Below are 27,896 nucleotides of genomic sequence, written 5' to 3'. Positions count from 1 at the left end.
TCCCAAAAGATAATAAGACGATGTACAAGAGGCATTATTGTAGAAAAAAAAACATTTCTCAGCTTTTATTTACATTTGAGCAAAAAATTGAAAATGTTCTGCACTGTGGAAAATCTCAGAGGACGTGGTTGGAAGCCAAAAGTGACACCTGTGCTGGCCAGGAGGATAGTTAGAGAGGTGAAAAATAATCCAAGGATCACCACCAAGGTCATCCTGGTGAATCTGGGCTTTGCTGGTTGCAATGTCTCAAGGCAGACAATCCAACGGACACTGCACACTGCTGGGTTCTACTTCTCCAGATAAGGCACACAAAAGCTTGCTTGGCCTTTGCAAAAGCTTATGTGGACAAAGAAGAAGACTTCTGGTCTTCTGTGTTATGGTCAGATGAAACAAAAATTGAATTGTCTGGTCACAATGATGTTTCCTTCATTTGGAGTAAAAAATGAGAAGCCTTCAACCCAAAGAACACCATCCCCACTGTCAAACATGGTGGTGGGAAACTAATGCTTTGAGGGTGTTTTTCAGCCCATGGACCAGGGAACCTAATCACAGTAAATGGCACCATGAAAAAAGAGCAATACATGAGGATTCTCAACGACAACATCAGGCAGTCTGCAGAGAAATTTGGTCTTGGGCACCAGTGGACATTTCAGCATGACAAAGACCCAAAACACAGAGCAAAAGTGGTTAAGAAATAGTTAGCAGACAACAACATTGACGTTTTGGAGTGGCCCAGCCAGAGTCCAGACTTGAATCCAATTGAGAATCTGTGGAAGGAGCTAAAGATCAGGGTGATGGCAAGAAGACCCTCCAACCTGAAAGATTTGGAGCTCATTGCTAAAGATGAATGGGCAAAAATACTTGTGGAGACATGCAAAAAGCTGGTCTGCAATTATAGGAAGCTTTTGATTGCTGTAATAGCCAATAAAGGGTTTTCTATTGATTATTGAGAAGGGTATGAATAATTTTGGACTGGACACTTTTTGCTCAAATGTAAATAAAAGCTGAGAAATGTTTTTTTCCCCACAATAATACCTCTTGTACATAGTCTTATTATCTTTTGGGAGACACCTATGCCATTTCCCGTCAAAAAATATATACACAGCACTGTATATATATATATATATATATATATATATATGTGGACTTCGCTCCAAATTTTAGGATAAATTAAATTCGCTGCAAAGCCAAATTTCCTAATGCTTTGTGTTAGTGAATTGATTTAACCTGAAATGATGTTAAAAAAAAACTTATGCTTACCTCATCCATTTGCTCGTGAAGTAATTCATCACGAAACACATTTTTTTAAAAAAATTCTGCGAGGCAGCTGAATTGAATTTTTTCATTTACATTATTAACCTGTTCAATTCACACACCACTCTCCACCATTTTTCTGGAGAGCTGATTTGCTGTACATATGTGTGACCACTGTAGCCAATGAGTGATCTTAGCAGTCATGTGTTGTACTTGTTAGCATCACTTCTGAGGCCATTGATGCAGCTCTAATGTTGATATACAGTATCATATCTCCAGGAAATGAAAAAATATATATAATAATAAAACACCATGTAGTACGACTAGAGCATCAGCTGTTGGAGTGGTAGGACAATGGAGTATTCCCAGTCTCCCCATTGGCTGATATCAAGAACGGAGCAGGAAGAGTGGTGGCTGGAGTACCCCGGGTTTCCAGAGATCCGGCCACTACCAAGTGCTCTCCCCATTGAAATTAATGATTCCCATTAAGCGGCCACCGTACCCATTCACTTCTATCGGCCTGACGAAAATAGTCAAGCCATGTCCGAGGCCCCATTCAAGTAAATCGGTCCTCAAAAAATACAGAACGCAAACGGAACACATCTGTATGCCATCCGTATTTTGCAGATCCATACTGTAGAAATGCTATGCCCAGCCATTTTTCACATGTGTTTGGTGATTAATAAGTTACTGTTTCCGACTTAAATCAGAGAGAAAAAAAACCTCAGATACAGAACAACGGATCAGTGAAAAATGGACCGCAAAACAACAACGATCCTGTGCATGAGCCCTAACAGTGATCAAAAAGTCATATATACCACAAAAACGGTAGCAATAGAAACTACAGCCCTCATACAGTTCTCTAGACTGAAAAAGCATGACAAGTTATGGCTGTTAATGGTGATGCAAAGAAACTTTTGATTATTTTCAAAGTTTTTTTTTGTAATTAAACAAAATAAAAACTAGGCAAGTTTGGTATCATCATAATCATATTCAGCTGCAGAATAAGGATGTCATGTCATTTTTAGTGCTCAGTAAATGCCATGATGTCAAAACCCCCAAAAAACTTAGCGGAGTTATGTGGTTGTGGTATATTTTTTTCAATTTTACCATAAAAAATGCCTCTTGTCCTAAAACAAGCCCTGATATGGCTATGTGAACAGAAAAATAAAAAAAGTTATAGCTATTGGAACGCGGGGAGAAAAAATAAAATAAAAAATGCATGAGGAAGTAGTTGCTAAAACAGACATGTTTGGAGAGGTGGCAGGTCCTTTTCAAATATCAAAATGCAATATACAGAAAAGTAAAACTTGCATGCAAGAATACTTGGCTGTCTTGACACAATAATAAAAAGTAATCAATATTTTCATGTAAACAGTACATAAAGATAAATGGGATCTGACAGAAAAATCTATTTCACATGGACTTTGCAATAGTTGATTAAACAAAAATGTACATTTGGCAGAAACCATTTCCACTAGGCAAATCTTTTAACTGTCTACCAGCTCCTGACATCATCCAATGTTTTGCCTTTTTTCTCAAATATTTAAATCCATTTTATTCAGAGGATCTCTTTCCCCTTTCCTATACTTTTTGGCCTAAAAATTTTATTCCATTCCTTCAACTCTTATTTCTTCACGAATATTCAATTATTTTATGCTTGTTCAATTTCTCAATAAATAGAATGAAGTGTGTGCAATGTGCATCAGTTTGTGTGGAATGCAACATAAGCATAGCCAGGATTTATATATGAATTATAAAAAAAAAATGGCACAGAATAAGTGCTATAAATTTTGTGATGTCTATTTTAACTAATTTATCAAATGTTGCATAGGCAATGACAAATTTATTGTGAAATAGGAAAATATATCCAGTTAGTTTTAACATGTGTTATCCTTAACATGTATAAGTGAGTGTATGACCCATTTCTAACCACTGTGTGTTAGGAAAGTATTTCTCCTGTGTTGAGCGGACCCGAACTGTAAAGTTCGGGTCAGTACCGAACTTTGCGAGTTCGGGTACCCGGGCCCAAACCAAAAGTTTGGCTTCAAGTTCGGTGTTCGGGCATTTAACAAAGCTTGTTGAAAAGCTGCAGGGCAGCCAATCAACAAGCTTTTAAGCAGTAGGCACTTAGAAGCCATCACAGCCATGCCTACTAATGGCATGGCTGTAATTGGCCGGTGAATCATGTGACCCAGCTTCTATAAAAGCTGGATCACATGTAGCACCGCTCATCAGCTCTGAGTATTGCAGGGACAGGAAGCAGGCAGCTGAACTGAGGGAGAGAGTTAGGAATCTGGCTATTTGTTTTGTGGGTGACCTACAGTATAAATATTTTTTGTGGGTGCAATACACCAGCTTTTCACCCCTGACACAGAAATATAATACTAAATCTGACTCTTTATTCTGTGGGTGACCTATAGCGATCTTTTGTGGGTGCAATGAACAGTTACAGTGAAATTGATATAGTTAATTTGTCTGTTAGTTCGGTGGGTGAAATATACACATTTTTTGTGTGAGGTACACCTGCACTGCATACGTGACAGGGAAATTAATACAGTTAATCCGTCTGTTAGATTGGTGGGTGACATATTCCCATTCTTGTTGTGAGTTACACCTGCATTGCATACGTGACAGGGAAATTAATACAGTTAATCCGTCTGTTAGTTCGGTGGGTGACATATACCCATTTTTTGTCTCAGGAACACTTGCATTGCATGCATGACAGTGAAATTGACATAGTTAATTCGTCTGTTAGTTCAGTGGGTGAAATATACCCAATTTTTCTGTGAGGTACACCTGCATTGCATACATGACAGGGAAATTAATATGCTTAATCCGTCTGATAGTACAGTGGGTGACATATACCCATTTTTTGTGTGAGGTACACCTGCATTGCATACGTGACAGTGAAATTGACATAGTTAATTTGTCTGTTAGTTCAATGGGTGAAATATATCCAATGTTTGTGTGAGGTACACCTGCACTGCATACGTGACAGAGAAATTAACATAGTTAATCTGTCTGTTAGTTCGGTGGGTGACCTCAAAGAATGAGGAGAGCATCAAATAAGGGACGTGGCCCTGGTTGTGGTACTGCTGGTGTTGGTGGAGCTCCTGTTGCAGGGATAGGATGTGGTCTATCTGTGCCAGCTACAAGCCCAAATGATACATCTTCCTCAGGTGCACGTAGACGACAAAAACGTCAGCGTTATTTTGTAAGCCTGAATATCGGTGTATGAATGGCGAGGCCAGAACAAGTAGAGGCGGTAGTAGATTGGATGGCTGACAGTGCCTCCAGTTCCTTCACATTGTCTCCCACCCGCTCCCCTGCTGAAAGAGCAGAGTTGGCAGCCCATGGGCATCTGTCTTTCACCCCCCCCCCCTTGCAAATCAGCCAAGCAGTCTGAGCCCCAAGTCATGCAGCAGTCTCTTATTCTTTTTGATGACTCTGCTGGTAGGGTTTCCGTGGGCTATCCACCTAGCCCTGCCCCAGAAGTGGAAGAGATTGAGTGCACAAATGCACAACCACTTATGTTTCAGGATGTGGACATGGGAGAACCACTGCAGCATGTCTCTGATGATGACAAAAGACAGCTGCCAACTGCTGCAGCTTTTTGCAGTGTGCAGACCGGCAAGGAGGGCAGGGGTGAGGATTGGGTGGAAGATGATGTGGAGGATGATGATGTCCTAGACCCCACATGGAATCAAGGTCATGTGAGTAACGTGTGCAGTTCGGAGGAAGAGGTGGTGGTCCCACAGTGCCAGCCGCACAGCAAAAGAGAGAGCATGGTGCAAAAGCAGAGTAGCCGTCCCCTAGCCAGTAAGCCTTCTACTGCCCACCACACCCAGGGACTGAGCACACCAAAGACAGCTCCAAGGAGTTCCCTGGCATGGCAGTTCTTGAGACAATGAGCTGACAAAATGACACAAGTGGTTTGCACGCTGTGCAATCAGAGCCTGAAGGGAGGCATACATGTTCTAAAACTGGGCACCACCTGCATGACCAGGCATCTAAATGCAAAGCACGAGCTGCAGTGGAGTAAACACCTCAAAAACCACAAAGATCTCAGGCTCCTCCTGCTCCCTCTTTTGCTGCAGTCTCGGCCTCTTCCTCCACCTCTGGAGTGACAGTGGCACCTGCCACCTAGCAAACAGAGTATGTGGCAGCAATGCCACCATCTCCATCACCATCACCAAGCATCTCCACTCTGTACCATGAAAGCATTCAGCTGTCCATCTCGCAAACACTGGAGAGAAAGAGGAAGTACCCCCCTACCCACCCACGATCCCTGGCCCTGAATGCCAGCATTTAATAATTCCTGGCCTTTGAAATGCTGTCAATCCGTATGGTGGAGATGGAGACATTTAGAAACCTTATGGCGGTGGCTGTCCCACAGTATGTGGTTCCCACCCACCCTACTTTTCCAGACGAGCCATCCCTTCCCTACACAACCAAGTGGCGGACAAAATTAGGTGTCCACCGCACAACGCCATCTGTGACAAGGTCCACATAACCACTGATACGTGGACTAGTAAGAACGGGCAGGGATGTTATATCTCCCTAACTGCACACTGGGTAAATGCAGTGGCGGCTGGGCCTGAGGCGGATAGCAGTTTGGCACATGTCCTTCTGCCATCAAGGATTGCAGGACGTTTCTCTTTGCCTCCTCCTCCTACTTCACTTCCTCCTCTACCACCTCCTCATCTGGTCAGCGTAACACCTTCACCACCAACTTCAGCACAGCCAGGGGTAAACGTCAGCAGGCCGTTCATCTGTTTGGGGGAAAACCCCACACCGTGCAGGAGCTGTGGACGGGCATGGAACAACAGACCAATGAGTGGTTGGTGCCACTGAGCCTCAAGCCCGGCCTGGTGGTGTGCGATAATAGGCGAAATCTCATACCAGCTCTGGGCCTAGCGAGTTTGACGCACATCCCTTGCCTGGCGCATATGGTGAATTTGGTGGCGCAAAGGTTCCTGAAAAATTACCCCGATATGTCAGAGCTGCTGCAGAAAGTGTGGGCCATCTCTGCGCACTTTTGGCATTCTCACCCTGCAAAAACACAGAAATAGTGGCAAATCTGGGGGAGCTGCTCAACCCCTAACACTGTAGCGTGTTTTTCATTGGGGGAGCAGCCCCACCGCATGTGGACCGCAGCAAACGACTATCCCCAGCAAAAAATATTTTGCATACGGTGGAGGATGTCGGCGCGGTCCACATGCACCACAAAGGCATCCTACACAAAACGGAGCATTGTGCGGATGAAAATATAATCATAAATCACAGAAAAAATGCACCACACGGATATGCCACTGACTATACTGGCTAGTCATAAATGCAGATATTAAAAGCTGAGACTTTTGCCAATATATTCCTGTCAGGAAGATATCAGAGCCCACATGCACCACGTCACGGTTCTCAGCATGGCAAGGGGTCCTACCACTACGCTACCTATGGTGTGAACAAGGTCTGAAGGTGATGTAATCCAGCTCACAGCCAGGCTTCCACACAACCGCCTAGCAGGACAACTAGTGCAATGTGAACAAAGCCAGACTGTAAGCCACACCCATATCAGACTATGTAATGGAGGCTACCAGGTGCAAAGAGTGTTTGAATGCCAGGTAAAGGCACATACACTACATATAAAACAAGACAAAAACACAGAAATAGTGGCAAATCTGGGGGAGCTGCTCAACCCCTAACACTGTAGCGTGTTTTTCATTGGGGGAGCAGCCCCACCGCATGTGGACCGCAGCAAACGACTATCCCCAGCAAAAAATATTTTGCATACGGTGGAGGATGTCGGCGCGGTCCACATGCACCACAAAGGCATCCTACACAAAACGGAGCATTGTGCGGATGAAAATATAATCATAAATCACAGAAAAAATGCACCACACGGATATGCCACTGACTATACTGGCTAGTCATAAATGCAGATATTAAAAGCTGAGACTTTTGCCAATATATTCCTGTCAGGAAGATATCAGAGCCCACATGCACCACGTCACGGTTCTCAGCATGGCAAGGGGTCCTACCACTACGCTACCTATGGTGTGAACAAGGTCTGAAGGTGATGTAATCCAGCTCACAGCCAGGCTTCCACACAACCGCCTAGCAGGACAACTAGTGCAATGTGAACAAAGCCAGACTGTAAGCCACACCCATATCAGACTATGTAATGGAGGCTACCAGGTGCAAAGAGTGTTTGAATGCCAGGTAAAGGCACATACACTACATATAAAACAAGACAAAAACACAGAAATAGTGGCAAATCTGGGGGAGCTGCTCAACCCCTAACACTGTAGCGTGTTTTTCATTGGGGGAGCAGCCCCACCGCATGTGGACCGCAGCAAACGACTATCCCCAGCAAAAAATATTTTGCATACGGTGGAGGATGTCGGCGCGGTCCACATGCACCACAAAGGCATCCTACACAAAACGGAGCATTGTGCGGATGAAAATATAATCATAAATCACAGAAAAAATGCACCACACGGATATGCCACTGACTATACTGGCTAGTCATAAATGCAGATATTAAAAGCTGAGACTTTTGCCAATATATTCCTGTCAGGAAGATATCAGAGCCCACATGCACCACGTCACGGTTCTCAGCATGGCAAGGGGTCCTACCACTACGCTACCTATGGTGTGAACAAGGTCTGAAGGTGATGTAATCCAGCTCACAGCCAGGCTTCCACACAACCGCCTAGCAGGACAACTAGTGCAATGTGAACAAAGCCAGACTGTAAGCCACACCCATATCAGACTATGTAATGGAGGCTACCTGGTGCAAAGAGTGTTTGAATGCCAGGTAAAGGCACATACACTACATATAAAACAAGACAAAAACACAGAAATAGTGGCAAATCTGGGGGAGCTGCTCAACCCCTAACACTGTAGCGTGTTTTTCATTGGGGGAGCAGCCCCACCGCATGTGGACCGCAGCAAACGACTATCCCCAGCAAAAAATATTTTGCATACGGTGGAGGATGTCGGCGCGGTCCACATGCACCACAAAGGCATCCTACACAAAACGGAGCATTGTGCGGATGAAAATATAATCATAAATCACAGAAAAAATGCACCACACGGATATGCCACTGACTATACTGGCTAGTCATAAATGCAGATATTAAAAGCTGAGACTTTTGCCAATATATTCCTGTCAGGAAGATATCAGAGCCCACATGCACCACGTCACGGTTCTCAGCATGGCAAGGGGTCCTACCACTACGCTACCTATGGTGTGAACAAGGTCTGAAGGTGATGTAATCAAGCTCACAGCCAGGCTTCCACACAACCGCCTAGCAGGACAACTAGTGCAATGTGAACAAAGCCAGACTGTAAGCCACACCCATATCAGACTATGTAATGGAGGCTACCAGGTGCAAAGAGTGTTTGAATGCCAGGTAAAGGCACATACACTACATATAAAACAAGACAAAAACACAGAAATAGTGGCAAATCTGGGGGAGCTGCTCAACCCCTAACACTGTAGCGTGTTTTTCATTGGGGGAGCAGCCCCACCGCATGTGGACCGCAGCAAACGACTATCCCCAGCAAAAAATATTTTGCATACGGTGGAGGATGTCGGCGCGGTCCACATGCACCACAAAGGCATCCTACACAAAACGGAGCATTGTGCGGATGAAAATATAATCATAAATCACAGAAAAAATGCACCACACGGATATGTGCATTTTTTCTGTGATTTATGATTATATTTTCATCCGCACAATGCTCCGTTTTGTGTAGGATGCCTTTGTGGTGCATGTGGACCGCGCCGACATCCTCCACCGTATGCAAAATATTTTTTGCTGGGGATAGTCGTTTGCTGCGGTCCACATGCGGTGGGGCTGCTCCCCCAATGAAAAACACGCTACAGTGTTAGGGGTTGAGCAGCTCCCCCAGATTTGCCACTATTTCTGTGTTTTTGTCTTGTTTTATATGTAGTGTATGTGCCTTTACCTGGCATTCAAACACTCTTTGCACCTGGTAGCCTCCATTACATAGTCTGATATGGGTGTGGCTTACAGTCTGGCTTTGTTCACATTGCACTAGTTGTCCTGCTAGGCGGTTGTGTGGAAGCCTGGCTGTGAGCTGGATTACATCACCTTCAGACCTTGTTCACACCATAGGTAGCGTAGTGGTAGGACCCCTTGCCATGCTGAGAACCGTGACGTGGTGCATGTGGGCTCTGATATCTTCCTGACAGGAATATATTGGCAAAAGTCTCAGCTTTTAATATCTGCATTTATGACTAGCCAGTATAGTCAGTGGCATATCCGTGTGGTGCATTTTTTCTGTGATTTATGATTATATTTTCATCCGCACAATGCTCCGTTTTGTGTAGGATGCCTTTGTGGTGCATGTGGACCGCGCCGACATCCTCCACCGTATGCAAAATATTTTTTGCTGGGGATAGTCGTTTGCTGCGGTCCACATGCGGTGGGGCTGCTCCCCCAATGAAAAACACGCTACAGTGTTAGGGGTTGAGCAGCTCCCCCAGATTTGCCACTATTTCTGTGTTTTTGTCTTGTTTTATATGTAGTGTATGTGCCTTTACCTGGCATTCAAACACTCTTTGCACCTGGTAGCCTCCATTACATAGTCTGATATGGGTGTGGCTTACAGTCTGGCTTTGTTCACATTGCACTAGTTGTCCTGCTAGGCGGTTGTGTGGAAGCCTGGCTGTGAGCTGGATTACATCACCTTCAGACCTTGTTCACACCATAGGTAGCGTAGTGGTAGGACCCCTTGCCATGCTGAGAACCGTGACGTGGTGCATGTGGGCTCTGATATCTTCCTGACAGGAATATATTGGCAAAAGTCTCAGCTTTTAATATCTGCATTTATGACTAGCCAGTATAGTCAGTGGCATATCCGTGTGGTGCATTTTTTCTGTGATTTATGATTATATTTTCATCCGCACAATGCTCCGTTTTGTGTAGGATGCCTTTGTGGTGCATGTGGACCGCGCCGACATCCTCCACCGTATGCAAAATATTTTTTGCTGGGGATAGTCGTTTGCTGCGGTCCACATGCGGTGGGGCTGCTCCCCCAATGAAAAACACGCTACAGTGTTAGGGGTTGAGCAGCTCCCCCAGATTTGCCACTATTTCTGTGTTTTTGTCTTGTTTTATATGTAGTGTATGTGCCTTTACCTGGCATTCAAACACTCTTTGCACCTGGTAGCCTCCATTACATAGTCTGATATGGGTGTGGCTTACAGTCTGGCTTTGTTCACATTGCACTAGTTGTCCTGCTAGGCGGTTGTGTGGAAGCCTGGCTGTGAGCTGGATTACATCACCTTCAGACCTTGTTCACACCATAGGTAGCGTAGTGGTAGGACCCCTTGCCATGCTGAGAACCGTGACGTGGTGCATGTGGGCTCTGATATCTTCCTGACAGGAATATATTGGCAAAAGTCTCAGCTTTTAATATCTGCATTTATGACTAGCCAGTATAGTCAGTGGCATATCCGTGTGGTGCATTTTTTCTGTGATTTATGATTATATTTTCATCCGCACAATGCTCCGTTTTGTGTAGGATGCCTTTGTGGTGCATGTGGACCGCGCCGACATCCTCCACCGTATGCAAAATATTTTTTGCTGGGGATAGTCGTTTGCTGCGGTCCACATGCGGTGGGGCTGCTCCCCCAATGAAAAACACGCTACAGTGTTAGGGGTTGAGCAGCTCCCCCAGATTTGCCACTATTTCTGTGTTTTTGTCTTGTTTTATATGTAGTGTATGTGCCTTTACCTGGCATTCAAACACTCTTTGCACCTGGTAGCCTCCATTACATAGTCTGATATGGGTGTGGCTTACAGTCTGGCTTTGTTCACATTGCACTAGTTGTCCTGCTAGGCGGTTGTGTGGAAGCCTGGCTGTGAGCTGGATTACATCACCTTCAGACCTTGTTCACACCATAGGTAGCGTAGTGGTAGGACCCCTTGCCATGCTGAGAACCGTGACGTGGTGCATGTGGGCTCTGATATCTTCCTGACAGGAATATATTGGCAAAAGTCTCAGCTTTTAATATCTGCATTTATGACTAGCCAGTATAGTCAGTGGCATATCCGTGTGGTGCATTTTTTCTGTGATTTATTCTCACCCTGCTGCTGCTCGCCTGTCTACAATTCAGCGTAACTTCGGCCTTCCAGCTCACCGCCTCATATGCGACGTACCCACAAGGTAAAACGCCACCTTGCATATGCTGGAGAGACTATGCGAGCAGCAGCAGGCGATAGTGGAGTTTCAGCTGCAGCACACACGGGTGAGTCACTCTGCGGAACAGCACCACTTCACCACCAACGATGGGCCCCCATGCGGGACGTGTGTTGCGTGTTGCGCTGTTTTGAATACTACACAAACATGGCCAGTGCCGATGATGCCGTCCTCAGCTTTACTATCCCACTTCTATGTCTCCTTGAAAAAATACTATGGGCGATGATGGAAGAGGATGTGGCACAGAAGGAAGAGGAGGAGGAAGAGGGATCATTTCCACGGTTATCAGGCCAGTCATTCACAAGTGGCTCGAAGGGTGTGTTCCTGCACCATCAGAGGCCAGGTACACAACTGTCCAGCCAGGGCACAGTTCTGGAGGATGTGGAGGAGGAGGATGATGATGAGGAGGTACCATGTTCACAGCAGGGTGGCACCCAAAGCAGCTCAAGGGCATCACTGGAGTGTAGCTGGGGGGATACAGAGGACACAGATGATACACCTCCCACAGAGGACAGCTTGTCATTACCTCAGGGCAGCCTGGCACACATGAGCGACTACATGCTGCATTGCCTGCGCAACGACCACCGAGTTGCCCACATTCTAACCAGTACTGATTACTGGGTGGCCACGCTGCTGGATCCCCATTACAAGGACAACGTGCCATCCTTAATTCCATCACTGGAGCCTGATAGGAAGATGCACGAGTACAAGCGGACGGTGGTAGATGCGCTGCTGATGGAATTCCCACCTGACAGCTCAGTGAAAGCACAAGGCGAAGGCAGAGGAGGAGGAAGAAGTCGCTAACGCAGCTGGGGCACTGCCAGCACCTCAGAAGGAAGGGTTAGCATGGCCGAAATGTGGAAAAGCTTTGTCAGCACGCTACAACAACCAGCACCACCAGCTCATATGGAACGTCTTAGCTCCAAATTGGGCACATGACCTGAGCTTGCCATTTACGCATTGGAGGTGCTGGCCTGCCCTGTGGCCAGTGTATTGTCCGAACGTGTGTTTAGCACGGCAGGGGGGGTGATCATAGACGAGCACAGCCGCCTGTCCACAGCCAATGTGGACAAGCTCACATTCATTAAAATGAACTATGCATGGATCCCACAGGACTTTTCAGTACCTTGTGCTGAGTAGACAAGTATAATGGCCTTACCCAGCCATTGTTATACTCCATTTCCCAATGTTTTGGGGTCTTCCCAAATAAAAAGAAAAAAGAAAGAAAAACAGTGTTGGCTGGCTATCTCCTCCTCCTCCACTATGCTTTCACCTACACTGCCAAGTCCACCGCCTCCTCAACCTCCTACTCCACTTTGACCTCCGCCTCCTAGTTCAAGATTATTATTTTTTCTATGTTATTTTAATTAATTTACCTATCAACATTTGTTTGAAGGGGAATTGTCCTGCTCTTACCCCATTTTGCTTTTTTTTTTGCTCCCCTCTAGCCCTTACTATGTCTATTTTACAGACATTTTAGTGCCCCAAAGTTTGGGTACCCATTGACTTCAATGGGGTTCGGGGTCAAGTTCGAGTCCCAAACCCGAACTTTGAGACGAAGTTTGGCCGAACCTGGGGAACCCGAACTTCCAGGTGTTCGCTCATCCCTATCTACCTCCATTTTTCATTTTGCTATGGTATGTTGTGGCCTTGTACTAAAAAAAAAAATCAAGTTTTACCCTGTAATTCTTCACTTAATACTCCATAATAAGAAAGTGAAAACAGAATGTTAGAAATCTTTGCTAATTTATCGAAAAGGAAAAACTAAAATATTGTATTGACATAAATATTCAGAACCCTTACTCAGTACTTAATTGAAGCACCTTTTGAAGTGATTACAGCCTCCAGTCTTGGGTATAATGAGACAAGGTTTGCATATCTGGGAATTTTCTGCCATTCTTCTGTGCAAGTCCTCTCAAGGTCTGTCAGGTTGAATGGAGACAGTCTGTGGAAGGCTATTTTCTGGTTTTGGCAGAGATGTTTGGGCTCAAGTCAGGGCTCTGGCAGAGTCACTCGAGGGCATTCACAGAGTTGTCTATAAGCCGCTCCTGTGTTGTCCTGGTTGTGTGCTTAGGGACATTGGGGGTCATTTATTAAACAGAAATAAACCTATATTAGGTATATTTCTTGCATAGATTGCAACACAAAGATCCCTGCTCACGTCATGTCTAAAAAAGTGGTCGCGGCACGGGCGGGGAATAGGACGGACTAGCAGGCTTATCTCATTCACCATTTTATATGCCTGTTTTAGGAGTATACAATGGTCTAAATGTAAGACAGCTAGGAAGCTGTCTTACATTTAGAAGTGGCAAGGGTTCTGTCTTATTTATGTATATGCCGGTCTGAGGTCCAGACCCCTCCGGATCAAGTTTTCATTTAGAATATTTCTGTACTTTAAAGTACATTCAGCTTTCCCTGAACCCTAACCAGTCTCCTTTTTATAGCCATTGAAAAACACCCCACAACATGATGCTGCTACCACCATGCTTAACTGTAGGGATGGTATTGGGAAAGTGTTGAGTAGTGCCTGGTTTCCTCCAAACATGACATTTAGAAATGAGGCCATAAAGTTCCGTTGTGGTTTCATCTCAGACCAAAGAATTTTGTTTCTCACAGTTTGAGAGTTCTTTAAGTGCTTTTATGCAAATTCCAGATGGCCTTTTTGTGATTAGAGGTTTCTTTCTGGCCACTTTGCCATAAAGCCTAGATTACTCTAATCAAGGATTGGAAACATTGCAAAGATGATGAGAAATGGAAGGCCCCAGAGCAAAATTTCAAGTGTCATGGCAAAGATTAAAAATACTTAAATTCATGTGAAATTTTTGTTTTTCCTTTTTAATAAATGTACAACCATTTCCAAATTTTGTTTTCACTTTCTCATTATTTAGTCTTGATTGCCAATTGATGTGAGAAAATTAGATTTTTGTCATTATAGTAAAAGGGGACAACAATATTAAAAAAATGTGAAAGGGTCTGAAAACTTTATAAATGCTCTGTATCTCTTATCATATGTACAGTCGTGGCCAAAAGTTTTGAGAATATACATAAATATTGGAAATTGGAAAAGTTGCTGCTTAAGTTTTTATAATAGCAATTTGCATATACTCCAGAATGTTATGAAGAGTGATCAGATGAATTGCATAGTCCTTCTTTGCCATGAAAATTAACTTAATCCCAAAAAAACCTTTCCACTGCATTTCATTGCTGTCATTAAAGGACCTGCTGAGATCATTTCAGTAATCTTCTTGTTAACTCAGGTGAGAATGTTGACGAGCACAAGGCTGGAGATCATTATGTCAGGCTGATTGGGTTAAAGGGGCAGACTTGACCTGTTAAAAGGAGGGTGATGCTTGAAATAATTGTTTTTCCATTGTTAGCCACGGTGACCTGCAAAGAAACGCGTGCAGCCATCATTGCATTGCATAAAAATGGCTTCACAGGCAAGGATATTGTGGCTACTAAGATTGCACCTCAATCAACAATTTATAGGATCATCAAGAACTTCAAGGAAAGAGGCTCAATTCTTGTTAAGAAGGCTCCAGGGCGTCCAAGAAAGTCCAGCAAGCGCCTGGATCGTCTCCTAAAGAGGATTCAGCTGCAGAATCGGAGTGCCACCTGTGCAGAGCTTGCTCAGGAATGGCAGCAGGCAGGAGTGAGCGCATCTGCACGCACAGTGAGGCAAAGACTTTTGGAAGATGGCCTGGTGTCAAGAAGGGCAGCAAAAAAGCCACTTCTCTCCAAAAAAAACACCAAGGACAGATTGATCTTCTGCAGAAAATATGGTGAATGGACTGCTGAGGACTGGGGCAAAGTCATATTCTCCGATGAAGCCTCTTTCTGATTGTTTGGGGCATCAGGAAAAAGGCTTGTCCCGAGAAGAAAAGGTGAGCATTACTATCAGTCCTGTGTCATGCCAACAGTAAAGCATCCTGAGACCATTCATGTGTGAGGTTTCTTCTCATCCAAGGGAGTGGGCTCACTCACAATTTTGCCCAAAAACACAGCCATGAATAAAGAATGATACCAAAACACCCTCCAACAGCAGTTTGGTGAAGAACAATGCATTTTCCAGCACGATGGAGCACCGTGCCATAAGGCAAAAGTGATAACTAAGTGGCTCGGGGACCAAAACGTTGACATTTTGGGTCCATGGCCTGGAAACTCCCCAGATCTTAATCCCATTGAGAACTTGTGGTCAATCCGCAAGAGGCGGGAGGACAAACAAAAACCCACAAATTCTGACAAACTCCAAGAAGTGATTATGAAAGAATGGGTTGCTATCAGTCAGGAATTGGCCCAGAAGTTGATTGAGAGCATGCCCAGTCCAATTGCAGATGTCCTGAAAAGGAAGGGCCAACACTGCAAATACTGACTCTTTGCATAAATGTCATGTAATTGTCAATAAAAGCCTTTAAAACGTATGAAGTGCGTGTAATTATATTTTACTACATCACAGAAACAACTGAAACAAAGATCTAAAAGCAGTTTAGCAGCAAACTTTGTGAAAACTAATATTTGTGTCATTCTCAAAACTTTTGGCCACGACTGTATGTAGAAGAAGTCCACATCAGTCTAAGGGGCTCATTTTAGGGCTGAATTATACTGCCCTATGTTTGGGCAGCGCTATTGCCAATGAATTTATAGCACATCCAACGACGCTCATTTTCAGCAGCCTGATTGCACAGGCTGATGCAATCTGAATGTCTGAAGAACAATTTCTACCATAGTCATTCCTCCCTCATTAGTTTCTGTTGATTAGCAGCACATGATGAAAAATGCTCATTAGCCATCAAAAGAGCATTTGCTTGTTCATTGGCTGATCAGCTGCTCAATTATATGGGCCAATTATTGGGAACACGCCTTCCTATGAATGCTTGTTCCCAATAATTCCCCCCCAAATTGTGAGGTCTAATAGGGCCCTAATGCCTCCTTGAGATTCCTTGAGATAAATGTACAGTAATGGTTGGTTCTCCTTTTTCAAAACATGGATGTTGCTTTCCATTTGACACATGGAGGGTGTTAAGCATGCTCTTACTCTAATCCTCATAGAAAGATACTGGAGAAAAGACCTGTTTTTGGATTACAAAATCTGTCACCAGCTTTATGCTGTCCTTCAACGTGCACAAAACTTAATTCTGAGAATTTTAAATATTTTTTTTCTCTACTCCCTAGGCATAATGATAGAAAAAAAGGATTTAAGAAAGAGTTTTAATTTTAATGTTCCATGTGACTGTAATTTAAATTGTACTGATAAACTTTTAAAAAAGGATATCAATTCTCTACAGGGTAATAAAGGTGATCCTGGAATGCCTGGAAAAGTTGGTTCTTTAGGCACAAAGGTATGTAACATTGCTTTTTGTGCATTGCAGTTACAGAACTGTAAATCCCTGTGAAGTGCTGGCAAACTATATTTTTGCAAGTGTATACAGTATGTATTTATTTTCAATAAAAAAAAGATGCTAGCCTGCATTTACTACTATTAGAGTTGTGTCTGAATTCTTACATAATTGTCCCAAAATTTGGTGCATAGCATTTTAGACTTATTTATGAATCCAGAAACTATAATCCTCTGCACCTCGCCATGGAATATTGTCAAGTAAACCAATCAATAGGTGGTATAACGTTAGAGCAAAGAGTCTAGGCATACAGTAAATTTCTCATCCAGCAGCAGCCACCGTGATGCATTAGGCAGATGTTCAAACTGCTTGCATTTTTTGGCAGAATTAGTAAATCTGTCCGGTTGATTTCTATAGTAAAGTAGCACAGCAAGGTATAAGAATTATCTTAGGTTCTAGTGTAAATACTACTTCTATTATAATCCTAGTAAGAGTATATTAAAATAACTGGAATTAATAACTGGACATTAAGTCTGTTTCTTCAGTGGGTGAAATTTGCTGTAATACTGTGTGGTCCTAATTTCTGGCTGGAAAGTGGATTATTAGCTGGTTTTCATTTTTTTATGTTTTACACAATAAGGATCATGAACCAAAATAAAACTACTCAGCTGGCAAATACATACAGTTCAAAGATCAAATCATTACCACTCCCACTTTTATAATTTTTTAAACATGTAAAACTTGTTTAACTCAGTTGATATAAATTTAGGAAAACAACCTATTTCCAATTATTTATTACAATATTTTGTTTATATTTAGAGCATTTATGATTTTTTATTTCTTCTACCGTTATCATTTTTGAAATGTGATGCATTGTGGCCTTAGGGTAGGATTTATCTTTTTCATATGTACTTTACAAAGATGAATACATTATATAATGAAATAAATAAATAAAAAACACCCTGATCCTCTCATGGTTGTTTCAAGAATAGCTCTTGAACCTTAAAGCATCAAAACCCATTTATGTTATAAAGACAAATCAAAAGTTTTGATCAGTGGGGTCTGAGTGCTGAGACCCCCACCATTCACCAGAACAAGGAGAGAGAAGCATGCACATGTCACTCATCCTCTCCTGACTGTACTAGATGGGCTCCACAGAAGTCTATTAGCCCTTCTCGAATCTGTGATATGCACACACTCTTCTCTCCCCTTGTTGGAGAGATTTGTGTGGGTCTCAGTACTCAAACCCTAACTGACCTAAACTTTTGATATGTCACTATAATACATCAAAAGCTTTTTGAAAAGTTACTTTAAAGCTATAACATTTATTGTCTATGTTTACTTATACATATGCCTTTATCTACTAAACCTGACAAAAGGGAGAAAAAGGGGATAATGGTCTTCCAGGCCCACAAGGTTATACAGGGATTTCTGGACTTCCGGGTGCCAAGGTAATGTAAAAACATTTATGAATGTTCACAAACATATTTAGTACATTACAATGCTTAACTAGTATCTAACCTTTCATTATACCATAACAGTTATTTTATGGATTTGACTGATATCCTTTCCGTTATAACTGTTGGATTTAATTAAAACCCCAAAACAGTCCCCAAAGTGCAAAACAAGGGGGCGGAAAAAAAAAAAAAATTCTTGATTCTATGCTGTCACACAATGTATTATGAGATTCCTCTCTACCTCTGAAAATTATCAAATGATGTAGTCTACCTTCCAGTAAGGTAATATGATCAAAAGGTCTTACCACATATACACAATGCCATAACATAACACAGCATGGACTCTAGTTGGCAGTATAGAACAAACCATACACATGCTAGCCTCTATGAAATGGTTGCAAATTACAGTAAAAACACTGTTGAGTATTATAGTAGGTAATGGCTGCCAACTAAAGGCATGGTAGCATATAAAAAACACAATAACAGTTAGCAATATTCTGACATATTATTAAGGATGTCTCTCCATATCTTGCACCTTTCTGAAAAGTAATAGGGTAAAAGCCACATGATCCGTTTAAGAACTATTACCCGATATGGTTTATGTGCACAAATTTTTGGAAGACAAAAGGGGACACACAGTCCATGTTTAGAAGTGGTACAAAATTTCCTCCTTGGGTTTGGCTGCACATTTTCGAGTTTTTGTGAAATATTTTGCATGTCTTAAGGTTATAAATGCTATATTGGTGGGGATCCAACTCCTGGAACATCGACTACAAGAATGAAAGACATCTCTTGTCTCCCCAACCTGCAAGACTGTGGCTAGGACTCTGAATGAAGTGAAAGTCAAGCAAAAGCCCTACTAAGCCATTGAAAGTCTGTGGTACTGATGTAATTAGCCAAGCACCGGACACACAGCAAAATGTGTTTCACATTGAAATCTTATTTATTTTAATTATTATTATTATTATAAAAAAAAATTGTATTTATATTTCTCTAAGATCCTCAGTTTATATTGTGTCTTTTGATTTTTACTTATTTTTATTAGGGTGATAAAGGTAATCAAGGTGAACATGGAATTCAGGTACAAACTCAATATTTTGCTGAAACTGTACAAATATATAGGTTGGTATATTGCATCAATATCTTCATTAAAGTATTGCATTAGAAAAATACAAAACAACTCATTATCTGGTACTGAGATATAAACTGCAAGGTTATTCAACCAAGAAAACTGTTTAGCCATTGAGATCATTAGATATTCTGCCAGTGACTACCCCAATGTCTCTGCACTTCAATTGCCTCCACAGTACCACTACAACCGCACATTACAAGTGATCTGTTTTTTCATGCTATGATGTCATAGTAACATTGTTTCTAAGAAAGCTTGAACTGACTCTTTTTTTTTTTCACTACGACGAAAAACAACTGGAGAGCTTTTTCTAAAGAGTTAGTACAATAATTATAGTCACCCTTTACTTTACCAGGTGTGTGGGAGAGACAAGAGCAGTTGGTAAGAGGCCAGCATCAGGTACACAACAAAGCATTTAATATACAATAAGGAGTCCTAAATATGAAAAAGTCCTAAATATCTAACATATAAAACCGTATAATGCCCTAAATCTAACATTTTAAAACACTGAAATTGTGCTAATATAATATATCCTGCACCACTAGCTTTTAATCCCACTTAGGAACTGACAGCACTTTGCTGTACATACTTTTTTACTGCAGAAAGCTAATGGTCCTATATGCCTTAGACATTTATGCTGATTTTACTTTCAAAGCTAAATTTTAACTATTCATATAGGGGCACATTTATTAAGACCGGCATTTTAGACGCTGGTCTTAATAAAGCCCTAAGGTGCAGGCTTCTCCATAACTTCGGTGCCTCCATCGCCAGTTCTAAACGCAAGACAGCTTCATTGCTGTCTTACATTTAGACCCTTGGTAAATGAGATGGGCCTGCCAGCCGGTCCCCTTCCCCACCCACGCCACGCCCACAATTTTAGACCTGGCATGACCCGGGAGAAATTGCAGTTAGCGGTGCAACTAGCCATTATGCCGCCACCTGCGCCTGAAAAACTACTAATATTGGTGTATTTCAGTATAATAAATGACCCCCATTGTTTTTTGGCAGCTACTGTAGGTTTATGCACAGAAATACTCTGCAAGGTTTTTCTTTCAATTTAGTATAATTCATCCTAGTTCTAGTATCATACACATCTGGAAGGTAACGTGTGTGTTTGTGTATGTGGAGGGGGGATTCTACAAACTCTCCTATTTTGAAGGAGATGAATGGTTAATAACTCATAGTTGCATAGTTAGATTTTTAATTAGCTTTGCAATAAATCTGATATTTACTGGTCGGAAAAGCACTTTAATTAAAAAAATTAAAATTACATAATTTGTAAACACTTTTTATAATTTTTTTTCTCAAAGGGCCAAAAAGGAATAAATGGTTCACCTGGAAATCAAGGAATAAAGGTATAGATAGAATATACATAATTTATGCTAAGTTCTTAGATGTGTGCTATATTTGGAAGCAATTTTAGTGAGAATGACAACAATCTACACTGTGTGCACAATTATTAGACAAGTTGTATTTTTTTTAAACAGACAAAAATAGGACATGCTTTTTTTTGGGGGGGGGGGGGGATTTTGACCACACACAGTGTGCTGTCCGCATCTTTTGTGGCCCCATTGGAGTGAATGGGTCTGCATACAACCCACACAAAATGTGGATCGGATGCAGAAAAAAATACATTTGTGTTAGAGATGAGTGAACTAATAGAGATTCGTTTTGGGTCTGGTTCACTGAATTAAAAAAAAAGTTCAGTTTGGACCTGAATCAGTTCGGGCCAAACCGAACTTGCTCCAATTGCCCTGAAAGTTGGTATATAACCCTCTCTAGCCTCCTAGGACTCATACTTTTTAGGAAAACCTGTATTTCTTTGTTTATTTTTTATCCCTCCACCATCCCCACTCCGCAAGACACTGCGCTGGCACGTCTCATGCTTTTTCAGATTCCAAAGCTTTCATAAACTGTCCCTTAACGGGGGCAGATGATGTTTAAACACACACAGTGTTACGAGAAGAAAAGAAGTGTTTTGGGTGAACGTGATGGTTGGAAAGTATCATTAGTGGCATGATGAATGACACAACAGTAGCTATACAGAATGTGATGGTTGTAAAGTGGCATAAGTGGCAAGATGCAGGCCACAGGATGCAGTAGTCGTATACAACGTGATGGCAGGTAGACAGACAGATAGATAGCAAGAGTGGCAAGATGGGGTACCAGCAGCTAGGAGAGGTCCATTGATCGCATTCAGCTTTCTTGGAATGTGAGAAAATTTCTGTATTAATACAGTAATCACATACATATGCCGCCTCATGAAATTTTAATCCCAGCCCTCGAAAAAAAAAAATTAAAAATAAATTTCAACTATGTGGAAAGTGAGTACATGGAAACTGACCGTTAGGCATTAGTGGCAGTGGCATGATGCAGGCTCCAGCATTGCCTTGACTGAGAAAATGCATATTGATGCAGTAAACACATAGGTTTATGCTACACCTTAAAGAAATGTAACCCCCCCCCAAGTTTGTTTTTCGATCTGTAAGCAATTACATACAGAATTTTAAAATGTAAAAAAATTAAACTGAGTGGAAACTAAACGTTTAAAAAATACACGTAAACTAACGATTGAGAAGCATTAGTAGCATGATGCACAGAACGTGATTAGAGTTGAGCGGACACCTGGATGTTCGGGTTCGGCAGGTTCGGCCGAACTTGAAAAAAAAAATGGGGTTCGGGAACTTTTGGCCACTAAAATGGCTCTAAAATAGCCCTGGGAAGAGCTAGAGGGCTGCAAAAGGCAGCAAAATGTGCTTAGGAGCATGGCAAATGCTCTGCAAACAAATGTGGATAGGGAAATTAATTAAAGAAACATAAAAGACCTTAAAAAAAAAATTGGAATGATGTAGGAGGAAGAGGTTGAGGAGGCGGTGAATGGGTGGATGTGGCCGTGTAGGCTCACGTGGCGGTCTAGGTGGAAGTGGCGGTGAAGGAGGAATAGGTAGCCAACACAGATGTGTGTTATTTTGCATTTTTAAATAGGGGTATCCCCCAAAATATTGGGACATATGAAAAAAAAAAAAGGAATAAGTGCACTTGAGTACAAGGATGGATGGTTGAGGCTGTTAGAACTGTCTATTCTGCACAAGGTACAGACAAGTCTTGAGGGATCCAGGCCTGGTTCATTTTAATGAACGTGAGCTTGTCCACATTGGCTGTGGACAGGCGGCTGCGTCTGTTTGTAATGACGCCTCCTGCTGTGCAAAATACACGTTCGGAGAGTACACTGGCTGCAGGGCAGGCCAGCACCTCCAAGGCATACAGGGCAAGCTCTGGCCATGTGGACAATTTGGAGACCCAGAAGTTGAATGGGGCAGAACCATCAGTCAGTACGTGTAGTCGTGTGCACTGGTACTGTTCTACCATGTTGTTCAAATGCTGCCTCCTGCTAACACGCTCCATATCAGCAGTTGGGGCCGGTTGTTGCGGTGAGGTGACAAAGCTTTTCCACATGTCGGTCATGCTAACCCTGCCTTCTGAGGTGCTGGCGCTGACACAGCTGTGTTGGCGACCTCTTCCTCCTCCCCTGCCTTCGCCTTGTGCTTCCACTTGTCCCCCGGCGTCAGTCGGGAATGCTCTTAGGAGCGCGTCTACCAGCGTGCGCCTGTAGTCGCGCATCTTCCGATCACGCTCCAGTGAGGGAATTAAGGACGGCACATTGTCTTTGTAATGGGGTTCCAGCAGGGTGGCCACCGATTAGTCAGCACACGTTAAAATGTGGGCAACTCTGCTGTCATTGCACAGGCACTGCAGCATGTAGTCGCTCATGTGTGCCAGGCTGCCCAGAGGTAAGGACAAGCTGTCCTCTGTGGGAGGCGTATAGTCTGCGTCCTCAGTATCCCCCCAGCCACGCACCAGTGATGGGCCCAAGCTGAGTTGGATGCCACCCCGCTGTGAACATGCTTCATCCCCATCCTCCTCCTCCTCATCCTCATCCTCCTCGTCCTCCAGTAGTGGGCCCTGACTGGCCAAATTTGTACCTGGCCTCTGCTATTGAAAAAATCCTCTTTCTGAGCCACTACTAAAAGACTGGCCTGAAAGTGTTAGAGATGACTCCTCTTCCTTCTCCTTGTCCTGGGCCACATCCTCTTCCATCATCGCCCTAAGTGTTTGCTCAAGGAGACATAGAAGTGGTATTGTAACACTGATAACGGCATCATCGCCACTTGCCATGTTGGTGGAGTACTCGAAAAAGCACAACAGGGCACACAGGTCTCGCATGGAGGCCCAGTCATTGGTGGTGATGTTGTGCTGTTCCCCAGTGTGACTCACCCGTGCGTGCTGCAGCTGAAACTCCACTATGGCCTGCTGCTGCTCGCATGTGCAAGGTGGAGTTCCACCTGGTGGGCATGTCGCATATGCAGTGGTGAGCGGGAAGGCCGAAGTTACGCTGTAGATCAGACAGCCGAGCGGCGGCAGGATGAGAACGTCGGAAGCGCGAACCAGATGGACCGCACTTTATGCAGCAGCTCTGATATGTCGGGGTAGTTGTGAATGAATTTCTGCACCACCAAATTCAGCACATGCGCCAAGCAAGGGATGTGCATCAAACTGGCTAGTTACAGAGCTGCAACGAGATTTCGCCCATTATCGCACACCACCAGGCCGGGCTTGAGGCTCACTGGCAGCAAACACTCGTCGGTCTGTTGTTCTATACCCCGCCACAACTCCTGCGCGGTGTGTGGCCTGTCCCCCAAACACATCAGTTTCAGAACGGCCTGCTGACGTTTACCCCTGGCTGTGCTGAAGTTGGTGGTGTAGGTCTGTCGCTGACCGGATGAGGAGGTGGTAGAAAAGGAGGAGGAAGCTGAGTAGGAAGAGGAGGCAACAGGAGGCCAAGAATGATGCCCTGCGATGCTTGGCAGCGGAATGACGTGCGCCAAACAGCTCTCCGCTTGGGGCCCAGCCACCACTACATTTACCCAGTGTGCAGTTAGGGAGATATAGCGTCCCTGGATGTGCTTACTGGTCCACGTATCTGTGGTTAGGTGGACTTTGCCACAGATAGCATTGCGCAGTTCACACTTGATTTTATCCGATACTTGGTTGTGCAGGGAGGGCACGGCTCTCCTGGAGAAGTAGTGGCAGCTGGGAACGACGTACTGTGGGACAGCAAGCGACATGAGCTGTTTGAAGCTGTCAGTCTCCACCAGCCTGAATGACAGCATTTCAAAGGCCAGCAGTTTAGAAATGGTGGCATTCAGGGCCAGGGATCGAGGGTGGCTAGGTGGGAATTTACACTTTCTCTCAAAGGTTTGTGAGATGGAGAGCTGAACGCTTCCATGTGACATGGTGGAGATGCTTGGTGACAGAGGTGGTGTTGTTGGTGGCACACCCTCTGTTTGCTGGGCGGCAGGTGCCAACATTCCTCCAGAGGCGGAGGAAGAGGCAGAAGCAGAAGCAGAAGAGGGAGCAGGTGGGGCCTGAGCCCTTTCTTGGTTTTGAAGGTGCTTACTCCACTGCAGCCCGTGTCTCACATGGAGATGCCTGGCCATGCAGGTTGTGCTAAGGTTTAGAATGTTAATGCCTCACTTCAGGCTCTGATGGCACAGTGTGCACACCACTCGCGTCTTGTCGTCAGCACATTGTGTAAATAAGTGCCATGCCAGGGTACTCCTTAAAGTTGCCTTTGGTGTGCTCGGTCCCTGGTGACGGGGGCCAGTAGCAGGCGAACTGTTTTGGCAACTGCTGCTCTGATTTTGCACCCTGCTCCCTCTTTTGCTACACTGTTGGCTCGGTCTCACCACTGCCTCTTCCTCCGAACTCTGAACGTCAGTGGCACAACCTTCATTGCCTGTGGGGTCTAGTACCTCATCGTTCTTTGAATCGTCTTCCACCCAGTCTTCCTCCCTGACCTCCTTTTTGGTCTGCACACTGCAGAAAGACGCAGCAGTTGGCACCTGTGTTTCATCATCATCAGAGACGTGCTGAGGTAGTATTTCCATGTCCTCATCAGGAAACATAAGTGGTTGTGCGTCAGTGCATTCTATGTCTTTCACCCCTGGGGAAGGGCTAGGCGGATGCCCTTGGGAAACCCTGCCAGCAGAGTCTTCAAACAGCATAAGAGACTGCTGCATGACTTGAGGCTCAGACAGGTTCCCCGATATGCACGGGGGTGATGTGACAGACTGATGGGCATAGGTTTAAGGCACCACCTGTGCGCTTTCTGAAGAAGACTGGGTGGAAGATAATGTGAACGTGCTGGATCCACTGTCGGCCACCCAATTAACTAGCGCCTGTACTTGCCCAGGCCTTATCATCCTTAGAACGGCATTAGGCCTGACCAAATATCGCTGTATATTCTGGCGGCTACTGGGACCTGAAGTAGTAGGTTCAGTAGGACGTGTAGCTGTGGCAGAACGGCTACGTCCTCTCCCTGCACCAGAGGGTCCACCAACACCACCACCACGACCATGACCGCGTCCTTTATTAGATGTTTGCCTCATAGTTAGCATTCACCAAGCAAAGTAAAAATTGGTAAAGTCTGTTAAAAATAATTAACCGCCAATAAAAACCCTGATGTAGGGTATATATTTTTTTTAACTCTATATGATAGGGGTATTTGTGGCCTAAATTTCACAGTAATTTAGGCACGTCTAATCCCAGATGTGCAGTATATCAGACGTTTTTTTAACCCCAGTAAGCAAAAAGCGATATTTGTGGCCTAAATGTGACACTCACTTATGCACGTCTAATCCGAGATGTGCACTATATCAGAGTTTTTTTTTAACCCCAGTAACCAAAAAGCCGTATTTGTGGCCTAAATGTGACACTCGCTTATGCATGTCTAATCCCAGATGTGCACTATATCAGAATATTTTTTTAACCCCAGTTAGCAAAAAGCCGTATTTGTGGCCTACATTTCACAGTCACTTATGCACCTATAATCCTAGATGTGCACTATATGAAACAGTTGTTTTTTTTTCACCCCAGTATGCCCCAGTAGCAAAAAGCGGTATTTGTGGCCTAAATTTCACAGTCACTTATGCACGTCTAATCCCAGATGGTCAGTATATCAGAGGGTTTATTAACCAAAGTAAGCAAAAAGCCGTATTTGTGGCCTACATTTCTCGGTTACTTATGCACCTATAATCCTAGATGTGCACTATATGAAACCGATTTTTTTTTTTAACCCCAGTATGCCCCAGTAAGCAAAAAGCCGTATTTGTGGCCTAAATGTGACACTCACTTATGCATGTCTAATCCCAGATGTGCAGTATATCAGAGAGTTTATTAACCCCAGTAAGCAAAAAGGCATATTTGTGGCCTAAATTTCATAGTCACTTATCCACCTATAATCCTAGATGTGCACTATATGAAACAGATGTTTTTTTTCACCCCAGTATGCCCCAGTGAGCAAAAATACGTATTTCTGGCCTAAATGTGACACTCACTTATGCACGTCTAATCCCAGATGTGCAGTATATCAGAGGGTTTATTAACCCCAGTAAGCAAAAAGACATATTTGTGGCCTAAATTTCACAGTCACTTATGCACCTATAATCCTAGATTTACACTATATAAAACAGATGTGATTTTTTTTCTCCCCAGTATGCCCCAGTAAGCAAAAAGCTGTATTTCTGGCCTAAATGTGACACTCACTTATGCATGTCTAATCCCAGATGTGCAGTATATCAGAGGGTTTTTTAACCCTAGTAAGCAAAAAGCTGTATTTCTGGCCTAAATGTGACACTCACTTATGCACCTATAATCCTAGATGTGCACTATATGAAACAGATATATTTTTTTCCGCCCCAGTATGCCCCAGTATAAGAAAGCTATATTTCTGGGATAAATTTCACAGTCACTTATGCAGCGATAATCCTAGATGTGCACTATATGAAAAAGCAGTATTTCTGGACTTTCAGACATGCAGATATCCTGTGCTGGTGCACTATCGTTGCATAAAATGGCTGCCGATTATGTATTGATATTGACTAACTGAAGGGAAAAAAGTTTTTTTTCAGTAGTAGTTGGCTCAGGGCAGGCTTAAAAAATTGTGCACTGCACCCACAAAACACATTTGTTGTAGATCGCTGAGTAAAGAAGCAGTTCTTAATCTTCGTAAGATTTCTCCCTGATCTCTTCCTTACAGCAGCTGCAGCCTATCCCTACACTAATCCGAGCAGAGTGACGGCCAACGCTACATGACTCCAGCTTAAATAGAGGCTGGGTCACATGCTGCAGTTGGCCAATCACAGCCATGCCAATAGTAGACATGGCTGTGATGGCCTTTTGGGGCAAATAGTATGACGCTTGTTGATTGGCTGCTTTGCAGCCTTTCAAAAAGCAGCACAAAAATCACCGAACTTTTACGTAAATGTTCGGGTTCGGGTCCGGGTGCCGAAAACCCTAAAGTTCGGTAGGAACCCGATCTTTACAGTTCGGGTTTGCTCAACTCTATACAGAAGGAAACCTCTGAAGTAGGCCTTGGTGCAGTACTGTCTCAGGAAGTCAACAGGGAGAAGCATCCCATTGTCT

At 43.6% G+C, this 27,896-nt stretch overlaps 1 protein-coding gene across 1 annotated transcript in view; it reads left to right on the top strand.

Moving 5' to 3' along the window:
• Positions 1 to 27,896, top strand: part of COL21A1 (collagen type XXI alpha 1 chain) — a 386,987-nt gene that overhangs the window by 336,991 nt on the left and 22,100 nt on the right. Inside the window, exons 21-24 of the mRNA XM_044289670.1 lie at positions 16,776 to 16,829; positions 18,206 to 18,277; positions 19,329 to 19,364; positions 20,723 to 20,767. Of these exons, the coding sequence (XP_044145605.1) occupies positions 16,776 to 16,829; positions 18,206 to 18,277; positions 19,329 to 19,364; positions 20,723 to 20,767 (207 nt within the window). The remainder of the gene's footprint in view (positions 1 to 16,775; positions 16,830 to 18,205; positions 18,278 to 19,328; positions 19,365 to 20,722; positions 20,768 to 27,896) is intronic.

Source organism: Bufo gargarizans, chromosome 4 (genome assembly GCF_014858855.1).
Source record: "Bufo gargarizans isolate SCDJY-AF-19 chromosome 4, ASM1485885v1, whole genome shotgun sequence".
Lineage (NCBI taxonomy): Eukaryota > Metazoa > Chordata > Amphibia > Anura > Bufonidae > Bufo > Bufo gargarizans.
This window is presented reverse-complemented; position numbering and strand designations above follow the sequence as displayed.